General features: G+C 39.7%; 1 protein-coding gene across 3 annotated transcripts in view; it reads right to left on the bottom strand.

Annotated features, from left to right (window-relative positions):
- L2HGDH (L-2-hydroxyglutarate dehydrogenase) overlaps nt 1–19,510 on the bottom strand; it is a 76,866-nt gene that overhangs the window by 40,748 nt on the left and 16,608 nt on the right. For all 3 annotated transcript variants that reach the window (XM_033188091.1, XM_033188090.1, XM_033188089.1), the window contains exons 4-6: nt 17,676–17,807; nt 6,067–6,229; nt 706–740 (exon numbers count right to left, since the gene is read on the bottom strand). In XM_033188091.1, the coding sequence (XP_033043982.1) occupies nt 706–740; nt 6,067–6,229; nt 17,676–17,807 (330 nt within the window). The remainder of the gene's footprint in view (nt 1–705; nt 741–6,066; nt 6,230–17,675; nt 17,808–19,510) is intronic.

Here is a 19,510-nt window from a genome sequence, read left to right as displayed (position 1 = left end):
ATAATCTGGCAGCAGAAGTAAATCAGCAGGTATTATTCTCTGAAGGTCATCTTAGTCCAACGAGGTGACAGACAGATACCCACTGTCCAGTGAATTCCAGCTCCATATTCAGCTCTGTTTCCCAATTACTGATCCATCAACTCTCTTCTGAATCTACACTTTCCCAGAAACTTCCACAATTGTGTAAGGTCTTATTCTATAATAAATCCTATAGCACTCATTAATGACTCTGCTCCCTTGAGTATAACCTGATGCAGTGAACCTACAGGGAATCCACTGCTTCTATGCCATTCAGTGGTTCTTGCTCTAGGTCTATGTGAAGATGAAAAAAAGCAGTCCTTCTCCCTCTGGAAAACCTGCATACTCCCTCTACCGAAGTCTTCTAATTTATAGAGAGTTAATAAGTTAGTGGAGATCAGTAGGCAGAGTGATAAAATATCTATCAGTTTTGCCTTAAAATTAAACACTCTATATGCTTATAATCCTGTTCTTTGCCAGCAGAGCCACTTAATTAGGACATTCCCAAGTTGAAACTCTCCTTAGAATAAAAGCTGTTAAACTTCCCTAAAAGAAATTCTGTCAGAATTACTTTTACATTAGATAAATGTCATTTAATAACTTAAAATACAGCCTTGTGGGTTAATTTAATTTTTAATAAAGGGGAGGGAAATAAAGTAGCCAGCAGTTTTGCTGAAGAATCTTTACCTTTGTATTCTTTATAACAATTGGATATTGCATTCCTGAAAAAAAAAGTAAAAAATTTATTTTTAGCAAAAGGCCAATATTATTTGAAATATTACACTAGCAACAAACTTAAATAACTTTTTTCTGTCATTACTATGATTGTATCCTACAGTTCATTCTGAAACTTTTTACCAAATAACAATAAAACTAGTTCATACTTAACAACATATAAAACTCCAGCATGTTTTTAGCTTGGTTTTAACTCATCTAATCTATGCTTATAAACCATACCCCACCTGACCTCCAACATAGACATAGCTATTATAATCCTGGAAACCACACTGTAAAATGGATCATCATAAACCAGTATGTATTTTCCCACAGAACTAAAGCTATGATATGAGAAACCTTGTCATCCAAGTGTTGGTTACTGGATTCTTTGCAGGTTCTATATTGTTTAGAGAAGCAAGAGTTCTCGCAAGACAAAAACTTCCAATAAAAAACTGACCATTTTTAAAATTAGTTCCCCCTCAGATACATGGGATCTCAAAGTTTTATAAAGCATACATAGAGCAGATAAATATAATCTACTTGTACCATAAATTTGGTTTATTATGCTACCTACCTAAAAAAACCTTAATTATTTAACAATTTTGCTCATCATTTTAGAATTCAGAAAGACAGAATGATTCAGATGGCTTAGATCTCCTTAAAAACCTGTCAAGGAAGAAAGAACAGAACACTACTTTTTTTCTCCTTCAAAATTCTCAACAGCAAATAGAAGCCTCAAAAATCTATCATTTGGACAAAAAAAAAATCAATGCCCTCAAGGCAAAACAAGACAAACTCTTAAGTGCACTCTTAAACTGTGGGGGGGCTGGGCATGAGGTGGGGGGAGTTCCAAATGGCCAGGTCATTTTGTGACCTTAGGCTGTCATTCTGACATTCTGAAACTTGGGTGTGTCTAAGAATCACTAAAGGCTTATTACTAGGTGCTATTTCCAGACAGTCTGATTCAGTAAGTCTGGGTGATGCTAACATTTGCATTTTGGGCCAGGCATAGTGGCTCATGCCTGGAATCCCAGTATTTTGGGAGGCCAAGGTGGGCAGGTCGTTTGAGCTTAGGGGTTCAAGACAAGCATGGACAATATAGTGAGACCTCGTCTCTTTTTATAATTAAAAAAAAAAAGAAGAAGAAGAAGAAGGAAGGAAGAAAAGAAGAAAAAGGATATTTAAAAAGATAGCTTGGATCCCTTTCGTGGTTCTTGAAATACACAAGCAGGCTGAGCACAGTGGCTCACTCCTGTAACCCCGGAACCTTGGGAGGCCGAGGTGGGTGGATCACCTGAGGTCAGGGGTTTGAGACCAGCCTGACCAACATGATGAAACCCCATCTCTAGTAAAAACACAAAATTAGCTGGGCATGGTGATGCATGCCTGTATTCCCAGCTACTCAGGAGGCTGAGGCAGGAGAATCACTTGAACCTGAGAGGTGGAGGTTGGCGTGAGCCAAGATCGCGCCATTGCACTCCAGCCTGGGCAATAGCGTGAGACTCCATCTTGAAAGAAGAAGAAGAAAAAAAAGAAATAAACAAGCAAAAGAGTTCTTTTGAAATTACTCCTTGGTGGTACTGACACCTCTCTAAGACTGAGCCACATCGGTCGCTGCTTTTTTTTTTTTTTTTTTGAGACGGAGTCTCACTCTGTTGCACAGGCTGGAGTGCAGTGCACTGGTGCAATCTCAGCTCACTGCAGCCTCTGCCTACCAGATTCCAGCGATTCTCCTGCCTCAGCCTCCGGAGTAGCTGGGTTACAGGCACGCATCACTACACCCAGTTAATTTTTGTATTTTTAGTAGAGACGGGCTTTTACCATGTTGACCAAGCTGGTCTGGAACTCCTGACCTCAGGTGATCCACCCACCTCGGCCTCCCAAACCGTGGGATTATAGGCATGAGCCACTGTGCCTCCCAGGTCACTGCTTTATACAGACATATTTACAGCTGTCAATAAAAGGATCAATTCAGTCCTGTACTCTTCACATAGACACAAGGTTTGCCAATTTTCCTACTGACTACGTTTGCCATTTAGAGATACAGAACCTGAATAGTTATATCGGTAAGCTGGACATCTGAGTCCCATAGGATTTTGCAAATTAAAAAAAAAATTCTTTTATTTAATTAAAACAAATTTTTTTATGTTTAGTAAAGATGAGGTCTCACCATGTTGCCCAGGTTGGTCTTGAACTCCTGAGCTCAAGCGATCCACCCACCTTGGCCTCCCAAAGTGCTCGGATTACAGGCATGAGCCACTGCCCCCAGTCCTAAAAAAAAAAAATTTTTTTTTGAGACAAGGTCTCACTGTGTTGCCCTGGCTGCAGTGCAGTGATGTGATTATAGCTTACTGCAGCCTCAAACTCCTGTGCTCAAGCAATCCTCCTGCCTCAGCCTCCTAAGTAGCTGGAAGTACAGGTGTGTGCTACCATGCCCAGGGAATTTTTAAAAATTTTTTGTAGAGGCAGGTCTCGCTATGTTGCCCAGGCTGGTCTTAAACTCCTAGCCTCAAGTGATCCTCCTTCCTTGGCCTCTCAAAGTACTTCTGAAAATTTTAACTTCACAATTAGATTTGCTGTACAGACTTCTAAGGGAGAAAAAAAGGAAAAAAAAATTCTCCAGAATGGTATATGTTCCTTAGGAGTGGTAAAGTCTAGCACACTGGAAGACTAATTTACATGTTGATATATATAGACAAGCCAAAAAGGAAATGTCATGTCATATGAACATTTTTTCTCTCCTTTCCAGGAGTATAATAAATTATCATTCAAGCTGGGTGTGGTGGCTCATGCCTGTAATCCCAGCACTTTGGGAGGCTGAGGGAGGAAGATCACCTGAGGTCAAGAGTTTAAGATCAACCTGGCCAACATGGTGAAATCATGTCTCTACTAAAAATACAAAATTAGCCAGATGGGGTGGCACGTGTTTGTAATCCCAGTTACTTAGGAGGCTGAGGCAGGAGAATCACCTGAACCCAGGAGGCAGAGTTTGCAGTGAGCCAAGATTATCCCATTGCACTCCAGCCTGGGTGACAAGAGTGAAATTCTGCCTCAAAAAAAAATCAATAAAATAAATAAAGTAAAAATAAATTATCATTCATAGTTATAAAATTCTGGTTTTATAGGAACTTTCAAAATTCTTTAGTTCATGGTTCTTTGTCCTTTTCTTAGTCTACTGGTTTATTTCTATTCCTGGTTGTTCAAACTAGTCTAACTGTAAGTCTAGAGCAATGGTTCTCAACCAGGAGTGATTCCTTCACCCCCAACTCTAAGGGAACATTTGCCAACGTTTAGAGACACCTTTTTTTTTTTTTTTTTTGTGACAGAGTCTCCCTCTGTCGCCCAGGCCGGAGTGCAGTGGCGTGATCTCGGCTCACCGTAACCTCTGCCTCCCGGGTTTAAGTGATTCTCCTGCCTCAGCCTCCTGAGTAGCTGGGACTACAGGTGTAAGCCACCACGCCCAGCTAATTTTTTGTATTTTTAGTAGAGATGGGGTTTCACCATGTGGCTAGGATGGCCTCGATCTCTTGACCTCATGATCCGCCCACCTCGGCCTCCCAAAGTGCTGGGATTACAGGCGTGAGCCACTGTGCCCAACCTAGAGACATTTTTAATTGTAATCACTTGGGGGCGTGATGGTACCGGCATCTACTGGACAGAAGCCAGGGATACTGCAAAACATCCTACAGTGCACCGATAGCCCCCTACAACAAAGAATGATCTGGCCCCAATATCAATAGCGTCAGAATTAAGAAACCCTTTCCTAGACCTCCCCTCTGCAATTACCTTGGTATCCTACTTTCCTAGCCCAGCCTCTCAGCTTCCACCTTCCTGTTGTGCTTCACAGCCAGTCTTTTTCCTTCATTCTAACCACCAATTTCTCAAACTCTTCTGTCTTCATTAAACCAATGAAGCTTTCCACCTGACATCTTTGTTAAACTGAAATTCTTGCTCATTATTCAGCTTGTGGGGAACATGGTGTGGGTCCAGTATAGTTCAGTAATTAACTATGTGGGCTTTAGGTACAGACTGTCTGAGTTGAAATCCAGACTCCACCACTTACTACTTGTACAACCATGGCCAAGTCTCTTACTCTCTCTGTGCCTCAGTTTTCTCACCCTAAAAAAATGTGAGTAATAATGGTACCCTGCCACAGAGAATTTTAAGAGTCAAATGAGTTAATACTTGGAAAGCACTAAGTGCTTAATAAATGTTAGCTATTGGCCAGGCACAGTGGCTCACGCCTGTAATCCTAGCACTTTGGGAGGTCAAGTGGATGGATCACTTGAGTCCAGGAGTTCAAGAGCAGCATAGGGAACATGGTGGAACCCTGTCTCTATAAAAAATACAAAAATTGGGAAGGGCACGATGGCTCACACTTGTAATCCTAGCACTTTGGGAGGCCGAGGAGGGAAAATCACTTGAGCTCGGGAGTTCGATACCAGCCTGGGCAACACAGTGAGACCTCATCTCTATAAAAATTAAAATTAAAAAAAAGGAAAAATACAAAAATTAGCCCGGTGTGGTGGTGGCAAGCACCTGTAGTTTCAGCTATTTGGGCGGCTCAGGTGGGAGGATCACTTGAGCCTGGGAGGCGAAGGTTACAGTGAGCTGGGATCGTGCCACTGCACTCCAGCCTAGGCGACAGAGCAAGACTCTGCCCCAAGGGGGAAAAAATGCATTTTTAACAAGCACTGTCAAGAGATGCTGACTCTAACCTACAGGGTAGGGAAGTGTTTGGAGACGAATTTTCCATAAACAGCCTTGGCAGTTCAGATTTTAGCACCAGTCAGAAGTGTCGGACCAGGGTCTGGTTCTACCAGCACAGGACCCTCCAGGAGTCCCAGTTCTCTCACATTCAGTCTCATCCTTGTCCCTTCTGCCCCTACCTCTGGTTCTGCACCGTACTCTAGCCTAGCTCCTTGTGGCCCTCCCACCAGTACTACCCCCAAAAAATCCCAATTAAAAAAAAAATCACTGTAAGTACAGCTGTTCCTTAGTATCCAAGGAAGATTGGTTGCAGGAACCCCACAAATACTCAAATTCAAGGATACTTAAGTCCCTTATATAAAATGCATATAACATTTGCATATAACCTGTGCACAGACTCTGGATATTTTAGATAATTTCTAGATTACTTACAATACCTAATGCAATGTAAATGCTATTTTTTGTTATACTACATTTTTTATTTGTATTATGTATTGTTCTACTGTTATTTTTTATTTTTTTCCCAAATATTTTTCATCCTCGGTTGGTTAAAACCACAGATGCAGAACCCATGGATATGGAGGGCTGATTTATTCAATAGAAAGGACAAGGACAGCTTACCATCTATACTTCTTGAAGGACTTTCTTTAGCCATTTCAATATCTTTTACTTCAAAATTGGTCAAGACAGAGCCACCTGCTTCTTGGAAATCCTGGGCAAATGACAAAGCCACCTGCCGATAGTCCACAATGCCAGTATGGGGACAATCAATGGCCATTAGACCCTGAAACAGAATTATGAAAAGATAAGAGAAATAATACTTGCTAAATAACAAAATCTCTATAATCAAGAAACAATTTTGTCCTTTAGAGGAGTTGATTTTGCCAAGCTTTTCTTGCTGCTACAATGAGTTTTTCCATTTATTTACCCCTCACCATACCTGATTCTGATTTGATTCATATCTGATTCTGAGTTGAATTCTGTATCATCAAACAATTATGTTTTAAATAAGCTCAAGTGAGATTTTTCCCAGTAGTACATACTACGTTGTGCATACTTAGTAAGAACTCAAGAGTTGTTCTAGCAACTCACAATGTTTCCAGAGCATTGCTTTGACTTGTTGCCCAGACCCTATCTTTGAGACTACAAATATGGAATGGAGATTTTATGTGGTTAACTCAAATTTTTTCTTCAGGTAATACAAGAAATTAATAGACTGGTTTTTGTTTGTTTGTTTGTTTCTGTTTTTGTCCCTAAAGACATGTCCAAATCAACGTTCATCAATCTGCAGGTGAATGACCTATATAACACATGCTTATTTTATTTTTTTAGAATAAATGTTGAACATGTCATTGACCTTTTCTAACTCTAAAGAAAAGGATAAGAGGAGAATTTCACACACTAAGTATTGACTACATTTCGGTGATCATTTTTTTTTTTTTTTTGAGACGGAGTCTCGCTCTGTGACCCAGGCTGGAGTGCAGTGGCCGGATCTCAGCTCACTGCAAGCTCCGCCTCCCGGGTTCACGCCATTCTCCTGCCTCAGCCTCCCGAGTAGCTGGGACTACAGGCGCCGCCACCTCACCCGGCTAGTTTTTTTTTGTATTTTTAGTAGAGACGGGGTTTCACCGTGTTAGCCAGGATGGTCTCGATCTCCTGACCTTGTGATCCACCCGTCTCGGCCTCCCAAAGTGCTGGGATTACAGGCTTGAGCCACCGTGCCCGGCCTTTGGTGATCATTGTTAATAGCACCATTTTCTGTTGCCTTTTTTTGCATATCAGTATATCAGTTCTCCCAATTAATTTCCCCAAGAGGGTAGTCTAGTATCCAGGATAACATCCAGAAGGTGAATGCTATTGATAAATTCTGCCATCCTCTCATTTGGCCAGCACAGCACTATCGTTGTTGTGGTTTTAAAATAATATCAGATATAATACTATTGTAAAGATCTCACTCTTGTATTCACCACCTGACCATTACCCCCAACACATTCACCTGCTTGGCACTTAGAAGATTTTCACTTTGCGGCTGGGTGCGGTGGCTCACGCCTATAATCCTAGCACTTTGGGAGGTCAAGGCAGGTGGATCACAAGGTCAGGAGTTCGAGACCAGACTGGCCAACTATGGTGAAACCCCATCTCTACTAAAAATACAAAAATTAGCCAGACGTGGTGGCCGGCACCTGTAGACCCAGCTACTCGGGAGGCTGAGGCAGGAGAATCGCTTGAACCCTAGAGGCGAAAGTTGCAGTGAGCCGAGATCACGCCACTGCGCTCCAGCCTGAACAACAGAGAGAGACTCTGTCTTTAAAAAAAGATTTTCTCTTTGCTATCCAACTGTGACCAATGTTTCCTAATGACCAGGTCACACTGAGAGTAAAGACTCCCAAAACATCAACAGTCTCTTTTTAACAAACTAAAAGCAATGTTTGGGAAACTTCATCATTTTCCTGACAGTCTCAATTCTAGAATACGAGAGTATTTGCCAAGCATAGGAAATCATTCCTTCTGTTTTGATACAGTCAATAAACATAAGACTTAGTCATTGACTAAATTCACATGTCAGTAACTATAACTCAACTTCAACCTATAAACAATATTTTGGGTACAATAACCTTAGACGCTCACTTAGGATAATACCAAGAGATTAGTCCACGAAAACTTCCTTACCTAGCATAAAATTATGTGACAAGTATAACAGAGGGATAAAAACATTCTGTAAAAGTGCTTCACTCTCAATCAATAGTTTTTTACAATTTCAAATAGCTTCCTTATTCATCTTATGCTCCCATTACCCAGCACAACGTCTGACACACTAAAGACACTCAAACATTTACTGAAGGATTGAATTTGAGGGCTGTGTTTAAACACACAAGATCCCCCTTACTCCATTCCAGACCTTCCCTAGAAGGTGTCCCTTCTTTTCTTTCTCTTTCTAGTCTTGGCTTTCCCCCTCCTCATAAGATGTTGGTGTGCCCCACCTATACATGTGCGTTGTAGAAAGGTGAAAAAAGTCATCATCACCAAGCGATCCAATGCTCTGGCCTGGGACTAGCTGCAAGGTAGAGGCTGCCAAGTTGGGGTGGTATTGGTGGACAGGCTGGCTGTGTCTGTCACCCAGGAGGTTGGGCATGAACTGTCCAGGTCAGCAGGTCAGAGATTGAAATCTGAGGCCTTGGCAGATCAGAATCAGGCAAGAACCAGGCAAGCAGGACAGGAAAAGTTGAGAGCAGATCTCAGTCAGGATACAGAGGAAGAGATGAACATGTGATTGACCAACAGTGTTAATAAAATGGCAAAAGCAGACCAGAGGTCAGAGTAGCAGTGAGGATTTGCCCAGAAAGGGAGCAGTCAAGAGTTATCTTCAGCTACTCTGGACGTACTGCTTATGGGGTAGCCATGCTCTGCAAGAAGCACTTAAAAAAAATAAAAAGAGTTATCCTCCCAAGTCAAAGTTTACAGTGGCAGTTTAAAATTTTCCAAGGGCCTCTCCCTGATGATACTTGGTTTTCTTAAAGGGACCTCGTCTAAGAAACCCTTTAGAGCTGCCCTGGTAAACTTCTTTCTAGGGGGCCTGGAAAAAAAAGAAGTGACCCTGTACCATGGACACTTTATCCACTATTTTATCATATAGCAGTGGCGACATTTTATCATATAGCAGTGGTGAGGTTGGTGAGGAAGGAAGGACTATATTCAAAACATCTTTAGAAAATAATCAAACTACATGCTCTACTACATATTGCCATCCCTAAACACATGTAAACACTAATGATTACAACTTAGAATCATATAAAGTATATCATGGAGGCCTCAGAGAGAAGCAGAATATGCCTCTTTTATAAGTTATTTTACTCATTCATCTTTCAAGTGGGGGTTTGTCTCTGAGGCTTTCTTAAACAATTGTACTAAGCTAAAAGCATTCCCTTAATATTGGTACAAGAGAGTACCAGCTCTATCAGAATACTTATCACTATATTAAGTTATATCTTCTTTTACACTATAACCTCCTTCAGGTTGACAGCCATGCCTTATTCATCTTCTTATCTATCTACAGTGCCTAACACAGTATTTGGCACAGAGTAATCAAAGAACCTTTGGTTGAACCAAACAGAAAAAAATACCAGTTCTGAGTCAGATCTTGGGGTGGGAACTCTTTGGGAGCTGTTTGACCCTGGAAAAATAACAGTTTCTTCATTTATAAGACACAAAAGTATGTGTAATACATATAATTTCATTACCTATGCACACATATCTCACTGACCTCATTCCAAGGACCTGTGATGATCACATCATCAGGTACAGAAAACAATATCCAGACTCATCCATAACCTTTGCAACATCTGAAAAGTTTTTATTTCAGTAACGCATAATATAAAAAATCATGGGTTCCTGTTCCAATTTTTTCTATCTCTAAAGCCTTAACAAGTATACACAACAGACAACAACCAGATAGACCAATTATCCAAATTTCAGTACCACTAGGATACCAGTAATCCTGTTTTTCAGACTCTACAATTAAATTATTTGGAGTGCAGTGGTTCTCTGTTTCTGCTTTCCTCAGCTCTTTTCTGCCTATAAAGCCAACCTCCTCTGGTCAGCTCATCAGAGTACGTTTTCTAAATCTTTGAATAAGATGCTCCTTGATTCATGAATCACAAGCTTTTTTAGCTAATTTGGTCTTTAAATCTGTTGTAATTTTGTCTTTAAACACACTCAACAGCTTTGTAATGCACTGCATAGCTAAGAAACAGGAAGTAGGTTTAATCTAAATTTTTTAAGTAGACTCTTTTTTAAGAGCAGTTTTAAGTTCATAGAAAAATTGAGCAAAAGTACAGAGATTTCCCATATACTCTTTGCTCCCACATATGTAACAGCCCCCTAATTTCTTAATTTTACTGCTAGCATTTTTTTCCTTTGAAGCATAACATGAGTCTAAACAACCAGCCCTTATAGCTATTATTCACAGCCCTAGTTTTATCATGTGCCAGGATCTCTCTCCACTGTTTTAAAATAGGCCATCTCACTCTAAAAAAGACTGATATGCCTTAAAGAAAATAAAAAGAATAAAACAATAAATGTAACACATCAGGAAAAGGGGAAATATAAACTGGGGGAAGAATACATATAATTAAATATTCTTAATTATCTTAACAGGATAATCTATTATCCTGTTTCTTATCTACACAGTGCATTACAAAACCATTGAGTGTGTTGAAAGACAAAATTACAACAAATTTAGTTTAAAGATCTAATTAGCTTTACTAACAATTCATGATTCAGGGAGCATCTCATTCAAAGATCTAGAAAGAGCACTCTAATGAGCTGACCAGAGGAGGCTGGCTTTATGGCTTTAGAGGAGGCTGGCAGAAAAGAGCTGAAGAAAGCAGAAATGAAAACATCCCCAAATATTTCAAACAAAACCAATTTGAATTTACTAGGATTGTTTAAATAAGCATATAATAATATCTACCATTTCTTAAGGGATTAACATAAGCCAAATGCCTTATACACAGTATTTCATTTAATTCTCAAAATAATCTCCATTTTACAAATGAGGAGTCTGAGGATTAGAAAGATTATAACCCACTCAATGTTAACAGCCATTAAAGAGGCAGATGTGAGAGTGGAGATTATGTCTGTTTGACTTATCAACAGCCACATTATACTGCTCACCTTATGCTAGATCCAAGTTAATTTTAAAACATGGAAGGATGCAACAAGATAAACTAAAGGATAACATGTCAAAACTCCCTTAAGTCTGAGAATTACTGGAATCAGATAATTCAAAAATAACAATAAGTGGCTTTGGTTCTCCTCTCCACATGTTCAGTTCCATCTCACATATTCAAATTCGATAAACTTTGCTAAATTACTACATTTTGACTGTCAGTGTTCTGTTCAAGTCCTTCAGTAGCTACCTGCTATTTAGATCAAGGGTAGGCAACCTTTTTTATAAGAGACAGATAGTAAATATTTTTGACTATCTAGGCTTATGATCTCTGTTGCAACTACTCAATGAGGCTGTTCAGCACAAAAACAGCTACAGACAATACATAAATGAATATTTGTGGTTGTATTTCAATAAAACTTTATGGACACTGAAATTTGAATTTCATATAATTTTTTTTTTTTTTTTTTGAGATGGAATCTCGCTCTGTTGCCCAGGCTTGAGTGCAGTGGCCCAATCTCCACTCACTGCAACGTCCGCCTCCTGGGTTCAAGTGATTCTCCTGCCTCAGCCTCCCAAGTGGCTGGGATTACAGGCACACGCCACCATGCCTGGATGAATTTCATATAATTTTAATTCATCACAAAATAATGTTCTTCTTTTAATTTTTTTTAACACACTTAAAATGTAAAAAACATTTTTAGCATGGCCGGGCACAGTGGCTCTCGCCTATAATCCCAGCACTTTGGGAGGCCAAGGCAGGCGATCACAAGGTCAGGAGTTCGAGAATAGCCTGGCCAATATGGTGAAACCCTGTTTCTACTAAAAATACAAAAATTAGCCAGGCATGGTGACATGTGCCTGTAATCCCAGCCACATGGGAGGCTGAGGCAGGAGAACTGCTAAACCCAGGGAGGCGAAGGTTGCAGTGAGCAGAAATCACGCCACTGCACTCCAGCCTGGGTGACAGAGTGAGACTCCGTCTCAAAAAAAAAAAAAAAAAAAACAAACATTTTTAGCTTTCAGGCCATACAAAAACAGGTGGCAGGATGAATTTGGCCCACAGGACAGAATTTGCCAACCTTGACTTTGACCATTTAGGATTTGCTCAGAGTGTGAAATAAGCAGGTGGCCAAAATAAGACAGTCAATGAAAATATTCTACTTAAAAAAATCAGTCACTAATTCACTATCTCAGAGAAATAAGAAATATTTGAGGAGAGAAAAGGGAAGTAACAAGACCTAGTGTATCCCATAACAAAACAGTTTGATTATCCTGACTGGGTGCCAGGAAAGGAATAGGTGGCTTACTGGAGACCAAGATGCTATCACCTTCTCTCTGCAGGAAGAACTCATTCAACATTATTTAGACTCCTGGGTACTATCAGCATCTTAGGAGTTTTACATGAAGTCAGAAAATCTTGCATATTTTGACCCAACTTTAACTTTACAACCAGAGATAAAGGGAAAAAATACATTTTTTTCTTTAAGCTTTTATTTGTCCTGAACTTGAAAAAATACATTTCTATCTTGTCTTTTTGCAGAAAGGATGAAGCAGTTTATAAAAATAAAAAAACACATATAAAACTATACAAACTAGGATTAACCATTGGATCAACCAAGTATATGAATTAGAAAAGAAGAAATAAAATAGTTATTATTTGCAGATAAAATGTTTGGGTATAAAAAATCCAAAAGAATTTCTAGACAAATTATTTAGAACCAATAAGTGAACTTAACTAGAAAGTTGAATACAAGGTCAGAAATCAATTATATATCCACATACACCTGCAATAAACAAATAAAAAATGAACTTTAAATAACAATACTATTAATGAGTATCAGAAAACATCAAATACAAATTATTTGTAGACATAAATGTAAGAGACATGCCATGTAAGACTTCTATCCTGAAAATTATAATACATTATATAATAAAACAGATCCAGGCAAAGGGAGGGATATATGAAGTTCAAGGATTGGAAGACTCCATACTACAAAGATGTAAATTGTCTCCACATAGACATACAGATTCAGTGCAACCTTAATCAAAATCATAACAGGTTATCTTGTGGAGTATAGCAAATTAACTCCAAAATTCATGTAGAAATGTAAAGATCCAAGAAAAGCCAAGATAACGTTGAAGAAAAAAACTGAAGTCCTTACTCTACCAGATATCCAGGCCTATTAAAAAGCTACTATAGGGCCAGGTGCTCATGCCTGTAATCCCAGAACTTTGGGAGGCCGAGGCTGGAGGATCATCTGAGGTCGGGAGTTCGAGACCAGTCTGACCAACATGGAGAAACTCCGTCTATACTAAAAATACAAAATTATCTGGGCCTGGTGGTGCATGTCTGTAATCCCAGCTACTTGGGAGGCTGAAGCAGGAGAATCACTTGAACCCGGGAGGCAGAGGTTGCGGTGAGCTGAGATTGCACCATTGCACTCCATCCTGGGCAACAAGAGTGAAACTCCGTCTCAAAATAAACAAATAAATAAAAATACAAAAATTAGCCAGGCATGTTGGTGGGTGTCTGTAATCCCAGCTACTGGAGAGGATGAGACAGGAGAATTGCTTGAACCCAGGAGATGGAGGTTGCAGTAAGCCGAGATGGTGACACTGCACTCCAGCCTGGGTGACAAAGAGAGACTCCGTCTCAAAAAAAAAAAAAAAACTACTATAGGCCAAGCTACTATAGCTCATGCTTGTATTCCTAGCAGTTTGGGAGGCCGAGGCAGGTGGATCACTTGAGCCCAGAAGTTCGAGACCAGCCTAGGCAATATGATGAGACTCTGTCTCTACAAAACATTTTAAAATTAGCTGGCCATCGTGAGCTGTGATCACGTCACTGCACTCTAGCCTGGGTGACAGAGTGAAACCCCATTTAAATAAAATGGCTATTATAATTAAACTTTATGGTAGTAGCACAGAAGAGGCAATGGAACAGAATGGAGTCCAGACATAGACCCGCCACATACCTGGTATCATAAAGGCAATACTGCAGCACAGTGGGAAAATAATGGTTTTTTGATAAGTGATGCTGACTCAACTGGATATCTGTTTGGGGAAAAAATATACCTTGACCCCTAACTTATACCATATATAAAAATTCCAAATGGACTGCAGATCTAAATGTGAAACGTAAAATAATAAAACTTTTAGAGAAACACATAGAATATCTTCTAGATCTTGGGCTAGGCAAAGATTTCTTTTTTTTTCTATTTTATTTTATTTCTCTTACAAAGTCTTTGAATGCATCCAGAAAATTTAACTAAAGTGCAAAAAACACTAACCATAAAAAACAAACATAGGCATAAATTGGTAACATTAAGATTAAGAATTTCTATTAATCTGAAGACAATATTAGGAAAGTGAAATGCTGCAATCCCAGTACTGTGGGAGGTCGAGGCAGGAGGATCACCTGAGCCCTAGAGCTTGAGACCAGCCTAGGCAACATAGCAAGACCCCATCTCTGCAAAAATACAAAAATACAAAATTAGCTGGGTGTGGTGGCACACACCTGTAGTCCTAACTGCTCAGGAGGCTGAGGCAGGAAGATTGCTTGAGCCCAGGAGTTCAAGATTGCAGTGAGTTGTGATCACACCACTGCACTCCAGCCTGGGTGACAGAGTGACCCCCTATTTCTCCAAAAATAAAATAAAATAAAATGACATGCGCCGGGCACGGTGGCTCAAGCCTGTAATCCCAGCACTTTGGGAGGCTGAGATGGGCGGATCACGAGGTCAGGAGATCGAGACCATCCTGGCTAACACGGTGAAACCCCGTCTCTACTAAAAAATACAAAAAAAAAAAACTAGCCGGGCAAGGTGGTGGGTGCCTATAGTCCCAGCTACTCGGGAGGCTGAGGCAGGACAATGGCGTAAACCCAGGAGGCAGAGCTTGCAGTGAGCTGAGACCTGGCCACTGCACTCCAGCCTGGGCGACAGAGCAAGACTCCGTCTCAAAAAAAAAAAAAGGCCTGCTACAGAGTAGTAGGAGATATTTGTGACATGCAGTTTGTGTGTGTGTGTATATATGTGTGTGTGTGTGTGTGTGTATAGATATATATCCAACAAAAGACTCATATCCAGACTACATATGTCCTAAAATGAATAATAATTAATAATTATAAGAAAGACGGTCAACCCAATAGAAAAGTGGGTAAAGGACTTAAACAGGTACTTCACAAAATAAAAAAACCAAATGGTCAATAAATACATACAAAGGTGCATAAATGTGTAAGTCCACAGGGAAATATAAATTAAAATCATAATATGATACTACTACATACCCATCAGAATGGCTAAAATAAAAACAATAAGCAATACCAAGTGTTGGTTGAGGATATGGAGCACTGGAACGCTCATGAGAGTATAAATTGGGACAAACACTTTGGAAAACCCTGGCAATACCTGCCAAAGCTAAACATATCCACAAATTGCAAACTAGCAAGATCCTTCATAGGTATATACCCAATAAAAATTTGTACATGTGCTCACTAAAACATATGTACTAGAATTTTCATAGCAGCAATATTTGGAAGAGTTCCAAATTGGAAACTATCCAAATGCCCATCAACAGTAGAATGAATCATGCTACATTCATAGAATGAATGATACGGTATACAGCAAGGACAACAAACAAACTACAAATATATGTAACAATATGGATGAATTTAATAAACAATATTGAACTTAAGAAGCCCAGATACAGCTGGGCATGATGGCTGACAACTGTAATCCTAGCACTTTGGGAGGCCAAGATGGGTAGATCACTTGAGCCCAGGAATTCAAGACCAGCCTGGGTTAACAAAAAATTTAATTAAAAAAAATTTTAAAAAAACAATTAGCTGGATGTGGTAGCACACACCTGTTGTCCCAGTTACTTGGAAGGCTGAAGTGGGAGGATTATTTGAGCTCAGGAGTTCAAAGTTACAGTGAGCTATAATAATGCTGTGCCACTGCATTCCAGTCTGGGCAACAGAGCAAAACCCTGTCTAAAAGAAAAAAAAAAAGCTCAGATACAAAAGAACACGTATTATATCATTCTACTTACCTAAAATTCAATCACCTATGATGTAAGAAGTCAGGACAGTGGTTACTCTTAGGGGAAATGTCCTAGTGGAAGGACATGAGGGGAGTACTGGGAGGTTGGTAACATTTGTTTGTTGTCCTGGGTGCTGGTCACACTTTGTGAAAATTCACTAAGCTATCCATATATAATTTTCATTGTACGTTATGTTTCCAAGAAATTAGGGTAGACAGAAAAGGAGGGTGGAAAGCTAAGATGAAATGAAGAGGGAAGTTAGTATACAAAAATAAAAATGTATGTTTAAGGCCCTAGATATCTGGCGGGAGTAGGGCACAAATGTGTCCCTGAGCTTCCTTGCAGCCAAAGTACACAGGGCAATGCAATCAGTTAAATCACTCAATGTCCATAAGATAGAAACAAGCCAACTGTGGTCAGGAAGAATAAAATTATTCTCAGAACTAAGATCTGAGAGAAATGTCTCCTGCAGGTTCTCAGAGCAAGATGTTGTGTAACAGAGTGAATAACTTATGTCCTCAATCACATCCTCACAATGGAGGTCACAGTGATTGACACAATGACCTTCTCCATAGGTTGATGCCATAAAACCAAAGCACAATTCAAAGACAGTAATTGGGGTCAAGGAGTAGAATGGGGAAGACAAAACACTGCAGTGCAGGCATGCCACTCTGAGAGATGTAGATGAACAAATAAATGGTCTAATAGTCTACACATTTTCCAGCCTATTTCCCATAGTGTTTCTCTAAACCAAGTTAAAAAGCATTGCCTGATAGCGAGTTCAAGGTCACATTCTCTGAGACACGTTCCAGGAGTCCAGCTATTGGAACAGTTAAATTTCTACCCACAGGAGAAAATTAGCCATTCATTGGAACAGTCAGTGAAACTGTGAAGTTGGACTAATAGTCTCTGAAAGGCTATCAGTGAAAGTTAACATGCAGAATAACTATTATATTACTATTCCTGTCTCTTTCATGAATAAAGATCTGTTTTTTTCCCTATGGCAAGTTTAAGGAAGATAGTCTACAAGCTACTCTTCAAACTCATGCCAGCCTTATCCGCCTGTGATATAGATCAGACACTACAGCTGCCCTCCTCCAAAAATGTTCAATGGCTCCCCATGCCTACTGGATAAACTTCAATGTTATTAGCATGAATGCCAAGCCCTTTATGTGGGCCTAACCCTGCCTTTTCAGTCTCATCTCTTATCTTTCCCTATATACCCAATGCTCCCAATCACACCTCACTGCTCAGTGTTTTCCAAATATGCCATGTGGTCTCAGGCCTCCTCCTGTCTTTGTTCATGTTGGTCAGACCTGGTATTTTCTCACAAAGAAAGAAATCAGGTGTCCAGAGTTTGTGGCAATGCCCTCTTGTGTCTGTCATTTCACTACTTCTGTGACAGGATTCTCTGATTTTACATTATTCCTGCCTCCTATAAACTCACCCTCAGCCTCCATGGCACAGGACTAAGCCCTAAATAAAAACATCCCTTTGAAGCTGGTTAATCACTTACCCTACAATATGGCTCCTTCTTTTTTATATCCTCCTGCTGGATCAGCCTCAGGCCCTGGACACCATTCTGGAGGCCTCTCTCATACAAGGCTTGAAGTCTGGGAATTTCTTCTTGTTCAACAGCTACTATAAGCTTCAAAAAAAAAAAGGTAAGGAGCATAGATAGAGGTCAATGTATCATCAGTGATGAAAGATAAAGTCAATGGAAAATCATCAACTATTGTATGACCCAAACGAGGTTAATTGTTTTAAATTATTTTTCCTTCACATATCTAATTCTTCCTTTCTTCATGACTATTTTCTTCCTCCACCAAGAAAAGTTGTCTTATGAAAATGGCATAAAAACAAATTTTCCCTAAAAGTGAAATGTAGCCTCAATTTCCACTTCTGTCACCACAGTCTCTATGTGCATCTTGGCCATAAGCAACTCATCACTACCACATTCTCAATCCCAGAAGGGAGAGAAGCATAAGTTGCTTGGACTTTACTTCCCCACCCCCACAAAACAGAATGGCCTCCTTATTTCTTCAGGAAAATGTAAAATATCAGCACATCAGAAAGACAACTGGTATTGAATGTAATGGAATATAACTGACAAGACAATCCCTTTTATTTTTGGAATACATTATAAAGTATTTACTAATACATTCTGTTGCAAGGGGAAAAACAGTAAATTCATCAACTTATTTTCTATTTATTTATGGGAAAAATATCTGTTTGAGGTACAGTTTCTTTTTTACTTAAGGAAAGGGGCAAAGGAAAACACAGGTGCATATTTGAAGATATATTAGAATTCACAAGTCATTATTTCATACCAAAGAGGGAACAGAATTTCATGAGGTGACACTTTTAATCAAGGTGCAAAGGCTTAAATCAATAAATAATTAACCTTAAAAACAGAAGTGGAATCAAAGGACTCTATCAAGTAATTGAAAAGATAACCCACACAATGAGAAAAAATATTTGCAAATCACGTAGCTGATAAAGATCTCTTATTTAGAATATGTAAAGAATTTTTACAACTCAATAAGAAAAACTGAAACTAGACTTTTATATCTTGTCTTTTTCACTTATGTCAGGCCCATTTTACTGAATTATTTTTTAAAATGTGGCCATGCACAGGGGCTCACGTCTATAATCCAAGCTACTTCAAAGGCTGAGACAAGAAGACCACTTGAGCCCAGGAGTTCAAGGCTGCAGTGAGCTGTGATTGTGCCACTACACTCCAGCCTGGGCAACAGGGCAAGACTCTGTCTCTTAAAAAAATTTGTTTCTATTTTTTAAATTTCTATTTATTTATTTATTTATTTACTTACTTATTTATTTATTTATTTATTTGAGACAGGGTCTCACTCCCATTGCCCAGGCTGTAGTGAAGTGGCCCATTCATGACTCCCTGTAGCCTCGACTTCCCAAGCTCAAGTGATTCTCCCACCTCAGCCTCCCTAGAAGCTGGGACTACAGGCATGTGCCACCACACTCAGCTAATTTTTTGTATTTTTAGTAGAGACAGCGTTTTACCACATTGCTCAGACTGGTCTCGAACTCCTGGGCTCAAGTAATCTGCCAACCTCGGCCTCTCAAAGTGCTAGGATTACAGGCATAAGCCACTGAGTCCAGCCCTACAATTTTTTTTTTCTCAAAGCATCTTTTTTTTAGTTTCACTCTTGTCACCCAGGCTGGAGTGCAATGGCAGGATCTCGGCTCACTGCAACCTCTGTGTCCCAGGTTCAAATGATTCTCCTGCCTCAGCCTCCCAAGTAGCTGGGATTATAGGTGCCCGCCACCATGCCCAGCTAATTTTTGTATTTTCAGTAGAAACAGGGTTTCACCACG

The sequence above is a fragment of the Trachypithecus francoisi genome, unplaced genomic scaffold (genome assembly GCF_009764315.1).
Source record: "Trachypithecus francoisi isolate TF-2019V2 unplaced genomic scaffold, Tfra_2.0 Lachesis_group3, whole genome shotgun sequence".
NCBI classification, from domain to species: domain Eukaryota; kingdom Metazoa; phylum Chordata; class Mammalia; order Primates; family Cercopithecidae; genus Trachypithecus; species Trachypithecus francoisi.
The sequence above is the reverse complement of the archived record's forward strand: the minus strand, read 5'-3'. Positions and strand labels throughout refer to the sequence as shown.